Source organism: Pan troglodytes, chromosome 2 (assembly GCF_028858775.2).
Source record: "Pan troglodytes isolate AG18354 chromosome 2, NHGRI_mPanTro3-v2.0_pri, whole genome shotgun sequence".
In the NCBI taxonomy this organism is placed as follows: Eukaryota; Metazoa; Chordata; class Mammalia; order Primates; family Hominidae; genus Pan; species Pan troglodytes.
Window position 1 is genome coordinate 51,851,036 of NC_086015.1, and position 20,130 is coordinate 51,871,165.

Sequence of the window (20,130 nt, forward strand, 5' to 3'; positions counted from 1 at the left end):
AACATGGCACCTTGAAGGAGCAAAACAACTTGGGGTAGAACAGATTGTTTCATGGTGAGACAGTTAGAGCCTTATAAGGAGTTAATGATGGGATTGGGGTTCTGTCCTCTGTTCTCAACTCTGAACCTAGCACATTGCTGCTGTGAGGTCCACCACTGTTTATTTTCCATGTAATTTGCAACAACTCTGTAGTCTGGAGTGGCAAGACTTCTGATTTCTCTCTTCTCTTCCCCAGAAAGTCACACTGCACATAAAGTGGCCCAAGAGCGTGGAGGTAGAAGGCTATGGCAGCAAGAAGATCGATGCTGAGCGGCAGGCTGCAGCTGCGGCCTGCCAGCTGTTCAAGGTGACCCTCCCTCAGTGAAAGCCACTGAGACCTTCCTCCTGGAAACTCCTTGCCCTTTGTTTTTATTGGTAGAGGTTGGCCCAGTGTTCTACCACTCACCTGTCCTGAGCCCTTCCCACTTCCTGATTCCTTTCTTACTGTTCAGCCAATGAGATATATATATATATATATATATATACATATATATACATATATATATATATATTTTTTTTTTTCCCTGTGTTTTTGTTTTTTTTTTTTTTTTTCCTTTGAGTCAGAGTTTCACTCTGTTGCCCAGGCTGGAGTGCAGTGATGCGATCTTGGCTCACTGCAACCTCCACCTCCTAGGTTCAAGTGATTCTCATGCCTCAGCCTCCCAAGTAGCTGGGATTGCAGGTGCCCACCACCACGCCTGGCTAATATTTGTATTTTCAGTAGAGAGGGGGTTTCACCCTGTTGGCCAGGCTGGTCTTGAACTCCTGACCTCAAGTGATCCACCTGCCTAGGCCTCTCAGAGTGTTGGGATTACAGGCGTGAGCTCGTAATCTATTTTCTGTGGTTTTAAAAACCGCCCGGCCTATCTTCTGTGGGTTTAAAAACTACAGAGAGGAACTACTTTATGAAAAACTTCTGACACACAGCATGATGGATATATTTCCATGTTGGTTTCTGTTTTTCTTTTCTCATCATTTCATGTAGGTTTTTCTCTATCGCAATGTAGTCCTGTCTTACTTTTTTTAAATTTTTTAATTTTTTTAAATTTTTGTTTGAGACGGAGTCTTGCTCTGTTGCCTGGGCTGGCGAGATCTCAGCTCACTGCAAGCTCTGCCTCCCGGGTTCATGCCATTCTCCTGCCTCAGCCTCCCAAGTAGCTGGGACTACAGGTGCCCGCCACCATGCCCGACTAATTTTTGTATTTTTAGTAGAGATGGGGTTTCAACTTGTTAGCCAGGATGGTCTCAATCTCCTGACTTCGTGATCTGCCTACCTCGGCCTCCCAAAGTGCTGGCATTACAGGCATGAGCCACCATGCCTGGCCAACTTTTTTTTTAATTTTTAAAAATATTTTCATTTTTAGGCCAGGCACGGTGGCTCACACCTGTATTCCCAGCACTTTGGGAGGCCGAGGTGGGCAGATCACGAGGTCAGGAGCTCGAGACCAGCCTGACCAACATGGTGAAACCTTGTCTGTACTAAAAATACAAAAATTAGGTGGGTGTGGTGGCAGGCACCTGTAATCCCAGCTACTCGGGAGGCTGAGGCAGGAGAATCATTTGAACCTGGGAGGCGGAGGTTGCAGTGAGTCGAGATCACACCATTGCGCTCCAGCCTGGGCCTCAGGATGAGACTCCGTCACAAAAAAAAATAATAATAAATTTTTTCATTTTTAGTAGAGACGAGGTCTCACTATGTTGCTCAGGCTGGTCTCTTAACTCCTGGCCTCAAACAATCCTCCTGCCTCCACCTCCCAAAGTGCTGGGTTTACAAACATGCGGCACCGTGCCTAGCTCTAATTTTTTTGAGACAGGGTCTTGCTCTGTTGCCCAGACTGGAGTGCAGTGGCATGATCATGGCTCACTGCAACCTCGACCTCCCAGGCTCAAGCCATCCTCCCACCTCAGCCTCCCCAGTAGCTGGGACTGCAGGCCTCGCCACCATGCCTGGCTAATGTTTTTGTATTTTTTGTAGAGATGGGGTTTTTCCATGTTGCCCAGGCTGGTCCCAAACTCCTGGTCTCAAGCAGTCCTCCCACCTCAGCCTCGCAAAGTGCTGGGATTACAGGTGTGAACCACCGCACCTGGCCAGGTTCCTAAGTCTTCATCTGTACTCTGACAAGAAAAAGCCACAGGATGCGTATTCCCTCAGCTTCTCTTCTACTCATGGTCTCCAGGATTTTACTGTTCCTTTCTCTTTCCTGCATTTGAAGAGGCCCTGTTGCTATTCTGGGCCCCCATAGTACCCATCTCTTTTCTCTGTTCCTGTAATAGTCCATTGCTATAAAGGAATACATGAGACTGGGTAATGTATTAAAAAAAAAAAAGAGGTTTATTTGTCTCACAGTTCTGCAAACTGTACAAGAAGCCTGGTGCCAGCATCTGCTTGACTTCTGGTGAGGTCTCAGGAAGTCATGGTGGAAGGGAAGGGGAGCTGGTGTGTCCCACAGCAAGAGAGAAGCTAGAGTCATTGAAACAACTAGCTCCTGTGTGAACTAACAGGGCAAGAACTCAGTCATTACTGTGGGGAGGGCATCAAGCCATTCATGAGAGATCTGCCCCCAAGACCCAAACACCTCCCACCAGGCCCACCTTTGTCATTGAGGATCACATTTTGGCATGAGATGTGGAGGGGGCAGATACCCAAACTGTAACAGTGCCCTTTTCTGTGTCTCTTCTGCATCTCCTCTCTTGCCCTTTTGTTTAATTTTCAGATTCTTCCTCTTCTGGTTCTTTTCTATAGGCCTCAAAAATATTCAGTGCTCTGATTTTTTCCCTTGGCTCTGATCCACTGCAAACAGCTCTCTGTGCTTGTATTTTCTCCACTCTGCTGACTTGGCCATCTTCGTTCATGCCCTCTAGTTACTTTTTTTTTTTTTTTTTTTTTTTTTAAATAGAGATGGGGTCTTACTATATTGCTGAGGCTGGTTTTGAACTCCTGGGTTCAAGCCATCCTCCCGCCTCAGCCTCCCAAAGTGCTAGGATGACAGGCATGAGCCACTGCACCCAGCCTATGTGTATTTTACTCAATTTAAAACAGAAAAAAAAGGCTTTAGTGGACCAATCTAAATACTTTTCCTTGTTGCACACTTTAGGTATTTAGTTTTCTCTCTGAAGGCCTTTTCCTTTTTCTTTTCTTTTTTTTTTTTTTTAATTCCTCTCTCCCATCATCTTGGCATTTTCCTTATTGTTGAACCTTGAACTATTCTTAATGAATGGTTATATCTGGAGGGGCTGATAAAATGATCCATTTTATATTAACTTGAGAGCCAGTTAATATCTTTTTTTTTTTTTTTTTTAATAGAGACAGGGTCTTACTCTGTTGCCCAGGCTGGTCTCTAATTCCTGGGCTGAAGCGATCCTTCTGCCTCGGCCTCCCAAAGTGCTGGGATTACAGATGTGCGCTGACTGCCTGGCCTCTGTGCACCTCTGTATCCCCACAGTGCTCTGTAGCCTTGGCACTGCCATGCATTTCGTCCTCAGCCACTGGAAGACCTCTGCTTCTCTTTTCTCTCTAGGTCACTCTCAAGTACCTTTTCCTCTTCCACCCTCTAAAACATCTTGATTGATTGATTGAGATGGGGTCTAGCTATGTTGTCTAGGCAGGTCTTGAACTCCAGAGCTCCTGCCTCAGCTTCCAGGTAGCTGGGATTACAGGCACACACAACCATGCCCAGCTAATTTTCTTTCCTCCCTGGGGAATCTTGCCTCTTACAGGTTCAACCATTCTCTCTGTGTTTAATGTCTCGAAAATATCCATCTCCCATAGGGTAGGTCTACCTCAGTGATTCTCAACCATGGATGATTTTGTTCCTCACGGAACATCTAATTCTTTTTTTTTTTTTTTTTTTTTTTCTTTTTGAGACAGGATCTCACTCTGTTGTCCAGGCTGGAGTACAGTGGCGCAGTCTCGGCTCACTGCAACCTCTGGCTCCCGGGCTCAAGTGATCCTTCCACCTCAGCCTCCCAAGTAGCTGGGACTACAGGTGTGTGCCACCATGCTCAGCTAATGTTTTTATATTTTTGGTAGAGACAGGGTTTTGCCATGTTGGCCAGGCTGGTCTCAAACTCCTAAGCTCAAGCAGTCTGCCTGCCTTGGCCTCCCAAAGTGCTGGGATTACAGGTGTGATCCACTGTGCCTGGCCTCTTTTTTTTTTTTTTTTTCCTGTAGAGATGGTGTCCCACTATGTTGTCTAGGCTGGTCTTGAACTTCTGGGCTCCAGTTATCCTCCCACCTTAGCCTCCCAAAGTGCTGGGATTATAGGTGTGAGTCACGGCTCCTGGCATAATTTTTTTTTATTGTCTTTATTTAATGTGTACAGTATGATGTTTCATATTCACATACACTTTCATAAACACAGAATGAAATGAATACTATATTCAAGCAAATTAACATATCCATCACCTCAAATAGTTATCTTTTTTTGTGGTAAGAGCACCTAAGGCTGGGTATGGTGGCTCATGCCTGTAATTCCAGCAATTTGAGAGGCTGAAGTAGGCGGATCACTTGAGTCCACGAGTTTGAGACAAGCCTGGGCAACAGGGCGAAAAGCCTTTTTTGTATTTTATAAAAAATACAAAAATTAGCAGGGCATGGTGGTGTTTGCCTGTAGTCCCAGCTACTTGGGAGGCTGAGGTGGGAGGATTGCTTGAACCTGGGAGGCAGAGGTTGCAGTGATCCGAGATCATACCACTGACCTCCAGCCTGGGCAGCAAAGCAGAACTCTCTCTCTCTCTAAAAAAAAAAAAAAAAAAAAAAAAAAAAAAAGAGCACCTAAAATGTACTCTTGGGCGCTGGCTCATGCCTGTAATCTCAGCACTTTGGGAGTCTGAGGCTGGCGGATCACAAGGTCAGGAGTTCGAGACCAGCTTGGCCAACATGGTGAAACCCTGTCGCTACTAGAAATACAAAAATTAGCTGGGCATAGTGGTGCATGCCTGTAGTCCAGCTACTCGGGAGGCTGAGGCAGGAGAATCGGTTGAACCCAGGATGCAGAGGTTGCAGTGAGCTGAGATCATGCCACTGCACTCCAGCCTGGGCAACAAGAGCAAAACTCCATCTCCAAAAAAGAAAAAAAATGTATTCTCTTAGCAAATTTCCAGTTTATAATACAGTATTATTAATTATAGTCCTTATGGTATACATTAGATCTTTAGACTTACTCTTCTTATATATATGTAACTTTACATCCTTGGACCTACATCTCCCCATTTCTCTTTTCTTCCTGCCCCTGGTAACTACCAGGTCTACTCTGTTTCTGTGTATTCAGCTTATTTTAGATTCCACATACGAGATCATGTGGTATTTTTGTTTTGTTTTGTTTTTGAGACCGAGTCTCGGCCTGTTGCCCAGGCTAGAGTGCAGTGGCGTGATCTTGGCTCACTGCAACCTCCGCCTCCTAGGTCCAAGCAATTCTCATGTCTCAGCCTCCCGAGTAGCTGGGACTACGGGCATGTGCCACCACACCCAGCTAATTTTTGTATTTTTTGTAGAGATGGGGTTTCGCCATGGTGGCCAGGGTGGTCTTGAACTCCTGACCTCAAGTGATCTGCCCGCCTTGGCCTCTTGAAGTGCTGGGATTACAGGTGTGAGCCACTACTCCTGGCCCATGTGGTATTTTCTTTGTGTCTGGTTTACTTAGCATAATGTCTTCCAGGTTTATCCATGTTTTTACTTTTATTTATTTATTTTGAGACAGGGTCTTGCTCTGTGGCCTAGGCTGGAATGCAGTGGTGCGATCATGGCTCACTGCAGACTCCACCTCCAGGGCTCAAGAGATCCTCCCACCTCAACCTCTGGAGTAACTGAGACTGCAGGTGTGCGCCACCACATCCGGCTAATTTTGTAGAGACGGGGTCTTCCAGTGTTGCCCAGACTGGTCTTGAACTCCTGAGCTCAAGCAATCCACCTGTCTCAGCCTCCCAAAGTGCTGGGATTACAGGCATGAGCCACTGCACCTGGCCGGATCTCCTCTTCTTTAAAGGCTGAATAATATCCTGTTGTGTATATGTACCATTCATCCTTTGACAGATGCTTAGGTTGTTTCCGTATCTTGACTGTTGTGAATAATGCTGCAGTTAACATGGGAGTGCAGACATCCCTATGAGCTGATGATTTCATTCCCTTTGGGTATATACCCAGAGCAGATATTGCTGGACCATATGGTAGTTTTATTTTTAATTTTTTGAGGAACTTCTTTATTTTTTATTTTATTTTTTATTTTTTGAGATGGAGTCTTGCTCTGTTGCCCAGGCTAGAGTGCAGCAGCGCGATCTCGGCTCACTGCAGCCTCTGCCTCCTGGGTTCAAGCAATTCTGCTGCCTCAGCCTCCCGAGTGCCTGGGATTACAGGCGTGTGCCATCATGCCTGGCTAATTTTTTTTCTTTTTTTTTTGAGATGGAGGTTCGCTCTTGTTGCCCAGGCTGGAGTGCAGTGGTGCAATCTCAACTCACTGCAACCTCCGTCTCCTGGGTTCAAGCAGTTCTGCCTCAGCCTCCCGAGTAGCTGGGATTACAGGCATGTGCCACCACGCCTGGAATTTTGTATTTTTACTAGAGATGGGGTTTCTCCATGTTGGTCAGGCTGGTCACGAACTCCTGACCTCAGGTGATCTGCCTGCCTCGGCTTCCCAGAGTGCTGGGATTACAGGTGTGAGCCACTGCGCCCGGCCAATTTTTTTGTACTTTTAGTACAGATGGGGTTTCACCATGTTGGCTAGGCTGGTCTCGAACTCCTGACCTCAGGTGGTCCACCCGCCTCAGCCTCCCAAAGTTCTGGGATTACAGGTGTAAGCCACTGCGCCCGGCCAATTTTTTTGTACTTTTAGTACAGATGGGGTTTCACCATGTTGGCTAGGCTGGTCTCGAACTCCTGACCTCAGGTGGTCCACCCGCCTCAGCCTCCCAAAGTTCTGGGATTATAGGCGTGAGCCACTGTGCCTGGCTCTCTTTTGGGTTTTCTATATATAAGATATGTCATTTGTAAGCAGGGATAATTTTACTTCTTTCTTTCCAGTTTGGTTGCCTTTTTTTCTTGTCTGCCTGCGCTTTCTAGTACTTGTAGTACTATGTTGAAAAAAAGTGCTGAGAGTGGCCAGGGGCCATTTGGCAATGTCTGTAGGGATTTTCGTTGGACACAGGTGGAGGAGTGCTACTGGCAGCTGTAAGATCAAGGCCAGGAATGCTTCTTCCCAGCTTACAGTACACAGGACAGCCCCCTATAGCAAAGAATTACCCTGCTCAAAATAGCAATTATGCTGAAGCTGAGAAATCCTTCTCTGCCTGGCTGACTGGCTGGCTGGATGTTTGAAGGCACTTTAAACTCAGACTTTTGTTTTTTGAGATGGAGTCTTTCTCTTTCGCCCAGGCTAGAGTGCAATGGTGCAATGGCGTGATCTTGGCTCACTGTAACCTCTGTCTGCCTCCCGGATTTAAGTGATTCTCCTGCCTCAGCCTCCCTCATAGCTGGGATTACAGGTGCCTGCCACCACGCCTGGCCAATTTTTGTATTTCTAGTAGAGATGAGGTTCCACCATGTTGGCCAGGCTGGTCTCAAAGTCTCTTGACTTTAGGTGATCCGCCTGCCTCTGCCTCCGCCTCCCAAAGTGTTGGGATTACAGACATGAGCTACTGTGCCCGGCCATCCCAGCCTGTCTGAAGCAGGTCATTATCACATTTTTCTCCATCTCTTTTTCTCTTCCCCATCTATGTGTATAGTTTTGTTTTGTTTTGAGATGGTGTCTTGCTCTGTTGCCCAGGCTAGAGTGCAGTGGCGCAATCTCGGCTCACTGCAACCTTCACGTCCTGGGTTTAAGCGATTCTCCTGCCTCAGCCTCCCGAGTAGCTGGGACTACAGGTGTGCACCACCACGCCCAGCTAAGTTTTGTATTTTTAGTAGAGACAGGGTTTCACCATATTGGCCAGACTGGTCTTGAACTCCTGACCTCGCGATCTGCCCGCCTCCCAAAGTGCTGGGATTAGAGGTGTGAGCCACCGTCCCCAGCCTAGTTGTTTTTGTTTTTTTGATCATAGCGATCCTAATGGGTGTGAGATGAGATCTTGTTGTGGTTATAGGAGTTGTTTTTTATTCTAGAACTCAGCCTTTTATTTTCTAATAGCTGTACTCCCAGTTCTTCAGCGTTTCCCTTTCCCCCCAAATCAGATGTCTTTTTCTGCATTGCCCATAGGCTTGGTGAGACGTGCTGGCAGCACAAAGGGGACTGAGTCAGCAGCCACAGCCAAGAAGAAGGTGTCCACGGGAGGACATAAATGCACCCCAGCCTCCTAAATAGAAGAGGCTTATTCTTGAAGAATGGTCCTTGCCAGGGCCGAGGGCTGGAGCAAGGCACTCCAGACTCAGGCCACTGTGGCTTAGAGCCCGGGTGAATATGCGTGGCTATGGGGAATGAGAATGAATGTGGGTCTGCCTGCCGGGCCATGGGGTAGACGGGCAGGGAGGAGCTAGAACTCCAGGGCCTTCACTGTCACAGGGGCAGAATGATTTGATCCTGTGGCTGCCGGGGCTTCTGACTAGTGGTAATTGATAGAATGACACAGCCAAGTTTGCCTTTAGGAAAAATCACTGACAGCAGTAGTTTTTGGCAAGACCAGAGACAGGGACACTGGATGGAAGAGAACACCAGCGGCAGCCGTGGAGGAGGTTTCTTCAACGGTATTAGAGGGCCAGGCATGAGGGCCTGTAATCCTAGCACTTTGGGAGGCTGAGGCGGGTGGATCACAAGGTCAGGAGCTCAAGAGCAGCCTGGCCAACATGGTGAAACCCCATCTCTACTAAAAATACAAAAATTAGCCGGGCCTGGTGGCGTACGCCTGTAATCCCAGCTACACAGGAAGCTGAGGCAGGAGAATCGCTTGAACCTGGCAGGCAGAGGTTGCAGTGAGCCGAGATGATGCCATTGCACTCCAGCCTGGGTGACAGAGTGAGACTCTGTCTCTAAAAAGGAACAACAACAAAAAGGTATTAGAGAGGTTGCACGGACAGCTCCTGGACAGTTGAGGAGGTGGGAGGGAGAATGGGTTGGAGGGGCAGCATGCGCCAGCAGGGGGAGCTGTGGACGAGCAATGGGTTGGCGCCTAGGTTATGGCGAGAACAGTGGCTGGTGGATGTTGGTACAGCTCAGGACCGGTGTGGGAGCATGGCCAGGACCAGCAGTGAGCCTGTGGGGACGAGATCCTCTGGTCTAGTGAAAGAGTGGTTGCAAAGGCAGGGGGAGAACGGTGCTGTCCTGCTGGGGAAACCAGGCCAAGGAGGGATGCTTGTATTGCTGCTCTGTGGAACCAGAGGCATTCTTGTCAGAAGCGAGGCGGTGACGCAAAAGTGTGGCAGCTGAGCCTTGGATCGGGCCCTGCCCCAAGGGTTCACGAATGTGTGTGTGGCATACCTTGGCCCCATGGTCTGTCCCATAATCCTGCTGTTTTCATGCGTCTATTCTTAATAGACAGACTTTAGAATTGGTTTGTCAAATGCTTAATAAGAAGCCTCTGCAGACTTTGATTGGAATTGTGTTCAATTTATGGATTAATTTAAGAGGTTTTTGTCTCCTCACACATAAAAGTTCTATCATCCAGGAACGTATATCTCCATGGATTTACATCCTTTTGCCAAGTTGTGTGCTTAGTCCATACCTTTCTGACCCACCTTAGTTCACCTTAGGTAGGTGATGGTTTTTGTTACTGTTGTGAATAGAATTTTTAAAATTAAATTTAATTATCTCAAAAACCCAAGGAGAAAGTTTTATGAAGGCAGGCCATGGTCACTCTCCAGCTTGTCATGAGTCGGGTGGGATTGAAAGCTCACTGTAGAGAGGTTCCTGGCCCGTGGCCCGTGCTGTCTGCTGTCACATGGCCCTGATGTTCACCTGACAGGCCTTGTTCTTGCTGTCCCGCAGACTTTGTCGCCTTTACCACTCCCAGTGGCAGCTCCTGCAACCTGTGCTTTCTTTGCAGTTGCTCCTGTTCTCCCAGCTGCTCACTCATCTCACTCACGTCTTTGTTCCTTAGACCCTGGCCATCTGCATTTCTCTTCTGCTGCTTAGATTCCTTGTTTGTTTGTTTGTTTTTGGAGATAGGGTCTTGCTCTGTCACCCAGGCTGGAATTCAGTGGTGTGATCATGGCTCACTGCAGCCTCGATCTGTAGGCCTCAAGTGATCCTCTTGCCTCAGCCTCCCGGGTCTCTGGGACTACAGGCACATACCACCACCCCTGGCTAACTGCCTCTTATATTCCGAACTGCTTGAGGGCAAGGACCAGGTCTTGTCTCTCCTGATGATGCTTAGGTGGCCAGGATGTTGCTGCGTACATGCTAGAGACTTAGGCAATGTTTAATTTATATTTTCTGTAGAAAAGCATGAAGCTATAACACATTTAAAATCATATTTTTGTATAAATAGCTTTAACATTTCAAGTTATTTCTCTAGAATGTATTCCTAACATAGGATTCTTATATTCTCTTTTTTTTTTTTTTTTTTTTGAGACGGAGTTTCGCCGGAGGTTTGCTCTTGTTGCCCAGGCTGGAGTGCAATGGTGCGATCTCAGCTCACCGCAACCTCTGCCTCCCAGGTTCAAGCGATTCTCCTGCCTCAGCCTCCCGAGTAGCTGGAATTACAGGCATGCACCACCATGCCCAGCTGATTTTGTGTTTTTAGTAGAGACGGGGTTTCTCCATATTGGTCAGGCTGGTCTCAAACTCCTGACCTCAGGTGATCCGCCCACCTCGGCCTCCCAAAGTGCTGGGATTACATGCGTGAGCCACCGTGCCCAGCCTTCAGGATTCTTATATTCTTATATATAACTTCTTATAACAGAAGTTATATCCGTTTCATGGTGTGGGCTACATAGGTTTTTTTGTTTGTTTGTTTGTTTGTTTTTTTGTGGAGTCTCTATTGCCCAGGCTGGAGTGCAGCAGCCCCATGTCAGCTCACTGCAACCACTGCCTCCCGGGTTCAAGCGATTCTCCTGTCTCAGCCCCCTGAGTAGCTGAGATTACAGGTGCCCACCACCACGCCCGGCTAATTTTTGTATTTTTAGGAGGATGGGGTTTCGCCATGTTGGCCAGGCTGGTCTCCAACTCCTGACCTCGAGTAATCCACCTGCCTGGGCCTCCCAGAGTTCTGGGATTACAGGTGTGAGCCACTGTGCCCGTCTGGCTACGTATTTTTTTTTTTTTTTTTGAGACGGAATCTTGCTCTGTCGCCCAGGTTGGAGTGCAGTGCCATGATCTTGGCTCACTGCAAGCTCCGCCTCCCAGGTTCACGCCATTCTCCTGCCTCAGCCTCCCAAGTAGCTGGGACTACAGGCACTCGCCACCACGCCTGGCTAATTTTTTTGTATTTTTAGTAGAGACAGGGTTTCACCGTGTTGGCCAGGATGGTCTCGATCTCCTGACGTCATGATCCGCCCGTCTCGGCCTCCCAAAGTGCTGGGATTACAGGTGTGAGCCACCGCACCTGGCCCTACGTACTTTTTAATTGCTGTATTTACTGAAGCTTCCTAGATCATTATGTGAATGTATCTTCTTGGGCTTGGTGCGGTGGCTCATGCCTGTAATCCTAGCACTTTGGGAGGCCAAGGCGGGCGGATCTGTTGGGTCCAGGAGTTCAAGACCATCCTGGGCAACATGGTGAAGCCCTGTTGCTACAAAAATTTGCTGGGCGTTGTGGTGCATGCCTTTAGTCCCAGTTACTTTGGAAGTTGAGGTGGGAGGGTCACCTGAGCCCAGGAGGCAGAGGTTGTAGTGAGCCGTGATTGTGCCACTGCACTCCAGTCTGGGTGACAGAGCGAGACCCTGTGTCAAAAAAACAAAAAACAAACAGTATCTTCTGCTCACCCATTGCCATGTGGGGTTATTTGTTTGCATCAAAGCTAGGCATCTTTGAGTGTTCCATGCCCAGTTCTGGACTAGGGGCTGAAGTGGGTAAACAGATGAAAAACCATGGCTCCACAACACAAGGGACTTAACGGTGTAGCTGGACACGGACCAGGCCGACTGAGGTGTAAAGATGGTATGAATCCTTAAAACGTCCCTTTTCCCCTCCAGGGTTGGGGTCTGCTAGGTCCCCGGAATGAGTTGTTTGACGCAGCCAAATACCGAGTGCTAGCTGATCGCTTTGGCTCCCCTGCCGACAGCTGGTGGCGTCCGGAACCCACCATGCCCCCTACTTCCTGGCGGCAGCTGAATCCAGAGAGCATTCGACCAGGGGGACCTGGGGGCCTATCCCGCTCTTTAGGCCGGGAAGAAGAGGAGGACGAGGAGGAAGAGCTAGAAGAAGGGACCATAGATGTTACCGACTTCTTGTCCATGACCCAGCAGGATTCCCATGCTCCACTCAGGGACTCAAGGTACAGATGGAGGATGGGGATGCAGCAGAGGCTGGCTGTGCCTTGACACGGGGATGGGCGAATGTTCTCTGCTAGCTTTCTCTGAGATGGGAGCGCCCCTGCCTCACATTTCAGCCTGTGTGCCCCATCACTCAGTGTGTGTCTGCCCATTCTTGGGGGACAGCCAGCTGTGGTCTTCTATGTGGCTGGGCTTTTGCAGAACAGCAGCACGGAGCCCCTGCTCTCTGCTCTCTTATCTGTGTGAGGGAATGGAGGGAGCAGTCCCCATGCAGTGTGGCTGTGGGAGGAGCAGAGACGCCCGGTTTCCCATCCATTTCATGCCTTCTGGCCTTCTGGCTCCCTGCTGCAGCGCAGCGTCCTCACCCCTACATCGCAGAGCCTCAGGGAAATTGGTCCAGGAAGAGAGAATTCTTTCAGTTAAACTTTTGGTCCTCCCAGGGGGAGTTCCTTTGAGATGACAGATGACGACAGTGCCATTAGGGCTCTGACCCAGTTTCCACTTCCCAAGAACCTTCTGGCCAAGGTGATTCAGATTGCAACGTCATCCTCCACAGCTAAGGTGAGTCGGGTCTCCTAGAAGTGTGTGTGGGTGCCGTTTACCTGGTCATGTCTGGCGTTCCCTAAAGGCAGGTTTAGAGAGGGCTGAGGGGGTGTGTTCCTCCAGCCCAAACCTAGGCCAGGTGGAGGAACTCCGGCTTGGGAGGAAAAGCAGCAGGTCTGATGGATTGGAGGTCAAGCCTCAGCAGCACAGGGAGTGGGCTTGGGGGCCGCAAGAGCAGAAGACCCATACCTCTTCTGGGCGGTGGATTGTCAGTGGGGAAGGGTTAGAGGTGTGGGTCTTGGTGAGGTATGAATTTCTCTCTTGCTGCCAGGCGAAGGGGCTTTGGTCATGAAATGCCTAACCTTGTTTTTACTTTAACTCGTTGCTTTGAATTTTGTCCTGCTTGTCTCTTTAATCACCTAGCCTTGCTTCTCATGTAAAATAAGACTCTCTCTAGCTAAGAAAGCCGTACAAACTCCAATTGACCCCTTAATTTACAAGACACTAAGGGCTCCTCACCCAACCCCCTTTGGTAAGGAGTTGGCCTGGGTAAACAGATCCTCAGCATTTCAAAGGAGCCTAATTAACTGATAAGGTACGAACACCAACAAAGTATGAAGTTCCCAGGAATTTTCTCCAAAAGATAACAACATAAAACCTTGAGTTCGTGTCCGGCGTAGACCCTATATCTAATTATAATGAAAGATTTAGAATCTTGCACCTGGTACCGTTGCTCTTCTTGTAACCATTTGTCTTTTAAGTTGTTTATCACTCTGTAACCATTTTGATTCTTTTGATTCTTGCATGTTTTTACTTCTGTAGAATTATTACATTTAAGTCCCCCTCCCCTTCCTAAACCTAAGTATAAAAGTTAATCGAGCCCCTTCCTCGTGGCCGAAAGAATTTTGAGCATTAGCTGTCTCTTTGGCCGCCGGCTTAATAAAGGACTCTTAATTCGTCTCAAAGTGTGGCGTTTCCTTAACTCGCCTAAGTACAGCAGTTAAGCAGAGCTTCTGTCCAGGTGCAGGGCCTTTTTGCTCCCGCAGGATGTGCCTGGTTTTTAGCTCATGCTGACAGCTTCAACCCACAGCTGCCACGATGTTGCCGAGATGACAGTGGGCTAGGAGGGCAGGTGATGGCATTGCCCAAGCACTGTCTTCTGCAGTGGAAGTCGAGGTATAGCAGGAGAAGCGAGCCTGGGACTAGGGTGCCTGAGCCCATGGGCCTGCTCCTGGCTATGCAGCAGCACCTCTAGCATGGCTCACGCCTGGCACCTGCTGAGACGGTGGCTCATTCTGTCTCTGGGCTCCTTGGCATTCTGAGAATGCCCCAAGTCTCTTCCCATTCCCTACATTTCTGTAACCATCTCTCTTGCCTTCCATGTAGAACCTCATGCAGTTCCATACTGTGGGCACCAAGACCAAGCTGTCTACACTCACCCTGCTCTGGCCCTGCCCCATGACCTTTGTTGCCAAAGGGCGCCGCAAAGCAGAGGCTGAGAATAAGGCGGCAGCCTTGGCCTGCAAGAAACTGAAGGTGAGTCCAGGAAGGTCCTGGGTGTGGTGCATGAGAATGTCTTGAAGCTCCCCTCTGCCAGTGGCAAATGGGTCCCATTTTCTAGGAAATGAAACCACCACAGCAGGCCTTTTGCCTGGCACAAAGACAGCTGGTATGCAGGCCTCGCTTGTAGGCCCTGTGGCTGTTGCCATGGCTTTCCCAGAGGCCCTGTGGAGATACTTTGCCTGTGACCCAGCATTTTCCACACTCTTGGCCTGAACCTGGTGAGGCCGGGAGGAAACTTGCTCATTGTTCTAATAGTATAAAGCCGGGAGGAGCCGGGCCTGTTTTGAGAGGCAGACCTGGTGTCCAGTATGATCCTGATAACCCGGGTTTTGTGGGCAGAATGAATAATGTGACTTGTGACTGCAGTGATGATTGAGGAAGCAGTCAGCATCAAGGTAGAGACAGTGTGGCAGACAGCTGGCAGTTCTCTTTTTTTTGAGACAGGGTCTCTGTGGCCCAGGCTGGAGTATAGTGGCACGATCATGGCTCACTGCAGCCTCGATCTCCTAGGCTTAAGCGATCCTTTCACCTCAGCCTCCTGCATAGCTGGGACCATAGGTATGCACCACCACTCCCAGCTTATTTTTAAACATTTTTTGTAGAGACAAGGGTCTCACTGTGTTGCGAAGACTGGTCTTAAAATCTTGGGCTCAATCAGTCTTTCTACCTTCACTTCCTAAAGTGTTGGGATTGCAGGCGTGAGCCACCGCTCCTGGCCATGGCCGTTCTCTTGAAAGGGGCTGGTGGAGTTAGCTGATGGCACAGTAGTGGGAGGGAGTTGGGATTGTGTCTGACTGCCTGAGGAGTTAGTAATCTCAACCCATGTTGGTGGAGGTTTAGTTTGCGGACCAAGACAGAAATGGGCCTGCTTTACTCTGAATGGTCAGATGCACCATTTCATGGGTACAGTTGGCTCTGGGAACCATGTTTTAGTTACAGCTGATGGTGAGAGGTAACAAGAACCTGGAGAAAGATGAGGAAGAGGGGACAGGCAATTGGTGAGATAAAGAGGGCACAGATATGCTACCTGTGACTCGAGGGCAGAACAAGGACTGAGTAGAACTGGAGGCATCTGAGCTTTGGCCTGATGCACACGCACTGTGAGCAGAAGCACCTTGGCATGGTAGGGGCCTGTCTGGGAAGGAGCAAGCTTTGCAGTGGCTGGAGGGCCATTTGTCAGTGAGGCTGGTGGGTAAAACCCATGAAGTCTGGGGAGAGGGCGGAAGCCTGTTCCTGTAGCAAGGAGCTTGTGTTGGCACCTCCTGTGGTATGGGGACCAGATTCCTGTCCTTTAGGTCCTTATAGCTGATGGTGCCAGCACGCCCAGAGGCAGGGGGTTGGCCCCTGTTGGGGGAAGACTTCTTTAAGGAGGGAGTGTTTGATCTGGGCTCCGAAGGGTGAGCAGAGTCCAGCCATTAGAGGTGACAGGAACACAAGACTAGTTTTACCCATGTGCGTGAGGTATTGGAATGCTATGTTTTATCTCTGGTGAGGTGGCTTTAGGTATGTAGGGAGGTAAGACACAGTGTTTTCCTTCCAGTGGCTTGTTTGATCAAGTTGCATTATAATCGACATTTACAGGAAATTCCACGTGCATCTGTATATGATGGGGTCACAGATGGGTCGGGTGCCATGTAGGGATTGGGAGGCGGGATGGAAGGATTAGGGGAGGAAGGCTTTGATGAGGCAGCAAAGGAAGAGGGAGTCTGTGGGGTGCGTTCTAGCATCGAGGGCCTGGCCTGGCTGGTCTGAGGGTACATGTTGGGAATTCACAGAGGTGACAGTGGCCTATTGTGGTGTTGGGGGGGCTGTAGCCACACAGCGAGCGGTTTCTCCTCAGGGCCTTCTCCAGACGTAGGGCTGTTCTGCTGTGACACATCAGGTTTAGCTTTTCTTGAATTAACTTTATTATTATTTCCTTTGAGACAGAGTCTCGCTCTGTCGCCCAGGCTGGAGTGCACCGTCCTGATCTCGGCTCACTGCAACCTTTGTTTCCAGGGTTCAGGCGATTCTCGTGCCTCAGCCTCCCTAGTAGCTGGGACTATAGGTGCCGGCCCCCCACCTGGCTAATTTTTGTATTTTTAGTAGAGACGGGGTTTCACCATGTTAGCCAGGCTGGTCTCGAACCCCTGACCTCAGGTGATTTGCCTGCCTCGGCCTCCCAAAGTGCTGGGATTACAGGCGTGAGCCACCGCGCCCGGCCTGAATTAACTTTAGTTCATTTTTTAAAACGTTTATTTTGGTAAGTTAACATTTTCCTAGTTCATAATTTCTCCCTCCATCACCATGTCAGCCAAAATCCAAAATCTCTTAGAGATTACTTGGCACAACTTATGCCTTGGAGCTCCTGAGCTTGTCTGGGCTGGTTTTTGGGGAGCCCCAGAGCATAGACTGAGTCTTGCATGTCCCCTGCAGAGCCTGGGCCTGGTGGACAGGAACAACGAACCGCTTACACACGCCATGTATAACCTGGCCTCTTTGCGTGAGCTGGGTGAGACCCAGCGCCGACCATGCACCATCCAGGTGCCCGAGCCCATCCTCCGCAAGATAGAGACCTTCCTGAACCATGTAAGAGGCCCTGCATCCCTCACCACCCCTGCTCCCTGTAGTCTGCCTCCATCTCTCCAGACTGAAGGCCTCCACCTGCGACAGGCAGTAGTACCTCCCCATTCTCTTCACTGAGATTGGGGCCTGGGATCCCCCTGGCCTGAGCAGCCCAGTCTTGCCCACAAGGATCCCGGGGCAGTCATGGACTAAATTAATCCTCTGCCCATCAGCGGGTTGGGCCACAACATCTGACCCAGGCGAATCCTGCAGAGTGGCTGGTTGTGTGTGAATGAGGAATTTCTTTTTCATTGTTTTGCTTGCCTCCCTGCCCTCCAGTACCCTGTGGAGAGTTCATGGATCGCCCCAGAACTCCGGCTGCAGAGTGATGACATCTTGCCCTTGGGCAAGGACTCAGGGCCTCTGAGTGACCCTATCACAGGCAAGCCCTATGTGCCCCTGTTGGAAGCAGAGGAGGTACGTCTCAGCCAGAGTCTGCTAGAACTGTGGCGGCGGCGAGGGCCGGTCTGGCAGGAGGCCCCCCAGCTACCTGTAGACCCACATCGGGACACCATCCTCAACGCCATTGAGCAGCACCCGGTGGTGGTCATCTCTGGGGACACGGGCTGTGGGAAGACCACGCGCATCCCCCAGCTGTTGCTGGAGCGCTATGTGACCGAGGGCCGAGGTGCCCGCTGCAATGTGATCATCACCCAACCTCGCCGCATCTCTGCTGTGTCTGTGGCACAGCGGGTCAGCCACGAACTGGGCCCCTCCCTGCGCCGGAATGTGGGCTTCCAGGTGCGGTTGGAAAGTAAGCCCCCATCCCGAGGCGGGGCCCTGCTCTTCTGCACTGTGGGTATCCTGCTGCGTAAGCTGCAGAGCAACCCCAGCCTGGAGGGCGTGAGCCACGTCATCGTGGATGAGGTGCATGAGCGGGACGTGAACACAGACTTTCTGCTGATCCTGCTCAAGGGCCTGCAGCGGCTCAACCCGGCCCTGCGGCTGGTGCTCATGAGTGCCACAGGGGACAATGAGCGCTTCTCCCGATACTTTGGTGGCTGCCCCGTCATCAAGGTGCCTGGCTTCATGTACCCAGTCAAGGAGCACTACCTAGAGGACATCCTGGCCAAGTTGGGCAAGCACCAGTACCTGCACCGGCACCGGCACCATGAGGTGAGGGACACCCCCATCCCACCCAAGGCTCCTGGCCTTTCCTCCGTGGATGCCCCTCCTCCCTGGCCCTGGGGCTTGGTGCCTGGGGCAAGTTACCCTCCCCAATCCTCGGTTTCCTTGATAGAAACTGGGGACTAACCTTGCCTGCGTGGCACACGTGAGGATTGGAGTTGATGTCAAGCGGCTCCGTCTCACTGAGTCAGGTGGCTGTGTCCCTGGCATGACCCCTTACCCCGGGGCTGTGACTGTGGCCTCTCTTCCCTCACCCCAGTCTGAGGATGAATGCGCACTCGATTTGGACCTTGTGACTGATCTGGTTCTGCACATCGATGCTCGCGGGGAACCAGGTGGGTGCCTCCCCATCTGTCCCATGCTAGCCCTGGCCACGTTTGCAGCAGCAGCTGGCTCATGCCCCAGGGCTCCTTTACAGGTGGGATCCTGTGCTTCCTGCCTGGGTGGCAGGAGATCAAAGGAGTGCAGCAGCGCCTCCAGGAGGCCCTGGGCATGCACGAGAGCAAGTACCTCATCCTGCCAGGTGAGAGCCCCGGCGGAGGGACCAGGGACCTTTGGAAACCAGCCTGACCTCTGTCCTAGGGACTGACCCAACTGGGACTCCAGGGGCCCCGGTTTCTGACCAAGCTGTGGCACTTTTCACTGGGCATAGTGTTTATCTGCGCCTGTTTCATCAAAATGGGGTCAAAATCCTTGCCCTTCCCACATTCCAGGGGGGAATTCTGGTGGAAGCAGTGCCCATAACTGGTGTGTGTCTTGCCCACCAGTGCACTCCAACATCCCCATGATGGATCAGAAGGCCATATTCCAGCAGCCTCCAGTTGGGGTGCGCAAGATTGTCTTGGCCACCAACATTGCTGAGACTTCCATCACAATCAATGACATCGTGCATGTGGTGGACAGTGGGCTGCACAAGGAAGAACGCTATGACCTGAAGACCAAGGTGGCACCTACCTCCTGGGCCCGGCCAACCACTGGGGGAGGGACTCCGTTTCGAGGTGGTCCCCAGCCCAGATCTACCTTAGACCTGCTTTGTGTGTCTTCAGAAGGCCGCGCTTGTGGGGTCTCAGTGTTCCTGACGTGGGGGGCTGGTGAGGGTTACTCAGGGAGTGGGGAAGCACTGAGGAAGTGGCATTTGTGTGCTGCTTACTTGCCACCTCCTCCAGGTGTCCTGCCTGGAGACAGTGTGGGTATCAAGAGCCAATGTGATCCAGCGCCGGGGCCGGGCGGGCCGCTGCCAGTCCGGCTTTGCCTACCACTTGTTCCCTCGAAGCCGGCTGGAGAAAATGGTCCCTTTCCAAGTGCCAGAGATCCTGCGCACACCTCTCGAGAACCTGGTGCTGCAAGCAAAAATCCACATGCCTGAGAAGACGGTGCGGCGGGGTGGGGCAGGGGCTGGCCTGGGGACCAGGCAGGTGGGAGGCAGGCTCATGGCGGGCTCTGGCTCTGTCATAGGCGGTGGAGTTCCTGTCCAAGGCTGTGGACAGTCCAAACATCAAGGCAGTGGACGAGGCTGTGATCTTGCTCCAGGAGATCGGTATGTAGGGGCTGGGCTGGGCTGGGCTGGGGAGTGGCTCTCGAGGGTGGTACTGACAGCTGAGCCGTTGCAGGGGTGCTGGACCAGCGGGAGTACCTGACTACCCTGGGGCAGCGCCTGGCTCACATCTCCACCGACCCCCGGTTGGCCAAGGCCATTGTGTTGGCTGCCATCTTCCGTTGCCTGCACCCACTACTGGTGGTCGTTTCCTGCCTCACCCGGGACCCCTTCAGCAGCAGCCTACAGAACCGGGCAGAGGTGGACAAGGTCAGTCCTGGCTCCTTCCTGGAGCCGTCCACCCACTGCTGTTCTGAGGGGGCGTTGTCTAGCCCCTGCCTGTGATCCGGCTGCCCTCTTCTC

At 50.9% G+C, this 20,130-nt stretch overlaps 1 protein-coding gene across 31 annotated transcripts in view; it reads left to right on the plus strand.

Moving 5' to 3' along the window:
- DHX30 (DExH-box helicase 30) overlaps window positions 1-20,130 on the plus strand; it is a 47,604-nt gene that overhangs the window by 26,191 nt on the left and 1,283 nt on the right. For 19 of the 31 annotated variants that reach the window (XM_063805730.1, XM_054681810.2, XM_063805716.1 and 16 more), the window contains 12 exons: window positions 236-346; window positions 12,096-12,397; window positions 12,836-12,956; window positions 14,325-14,474; window positions 16,917-17,069; window positions 17,385-18,221; window positions 18,493-18,568; window positions 18,652-18,756; window positions 19,001-19,176; window positions 19,400-19,606; window positions 19,689-19,770; window positions 19,844-20,037. In XM_063805730.1, the coding sequence (XP_063661800.1) occupies window positions 236-346; window positions 12,096-12,397; window positions 12,836-12,956; window positions 14,325-14,474; window positions 16,917-17,069; window positions 17,385-18,221; window positions 18,493-18,568; window positions 18,652-18,756; window positions 19,001-19,176; window positions 19,400-19,606; window positions 19,689-19,770; window positions 19,844-20,037 (2,514 nt within the window). Of the gene's footprint in view, window positions 1-235; window positions 347-12,095; window positions 12,398-12,835; window positions 12,957-14,324; window positions 14,475-16,916; window positions 17,070-17,384; window positions 18,222-18,345; window positions 18,569-18,651; window positions 18,757-19,000; window positions 19,177-19,399; window positions 19,607-19,688; window positions 19,771-19,843; window positions 20,038-20,130 lie in introns of all 31 variants that reach the window. The other 12 variants (XM_063805723.1, XM_063805720.1, XM_063805724.1 and 9 more) reach the window with 1 other exon arrangement.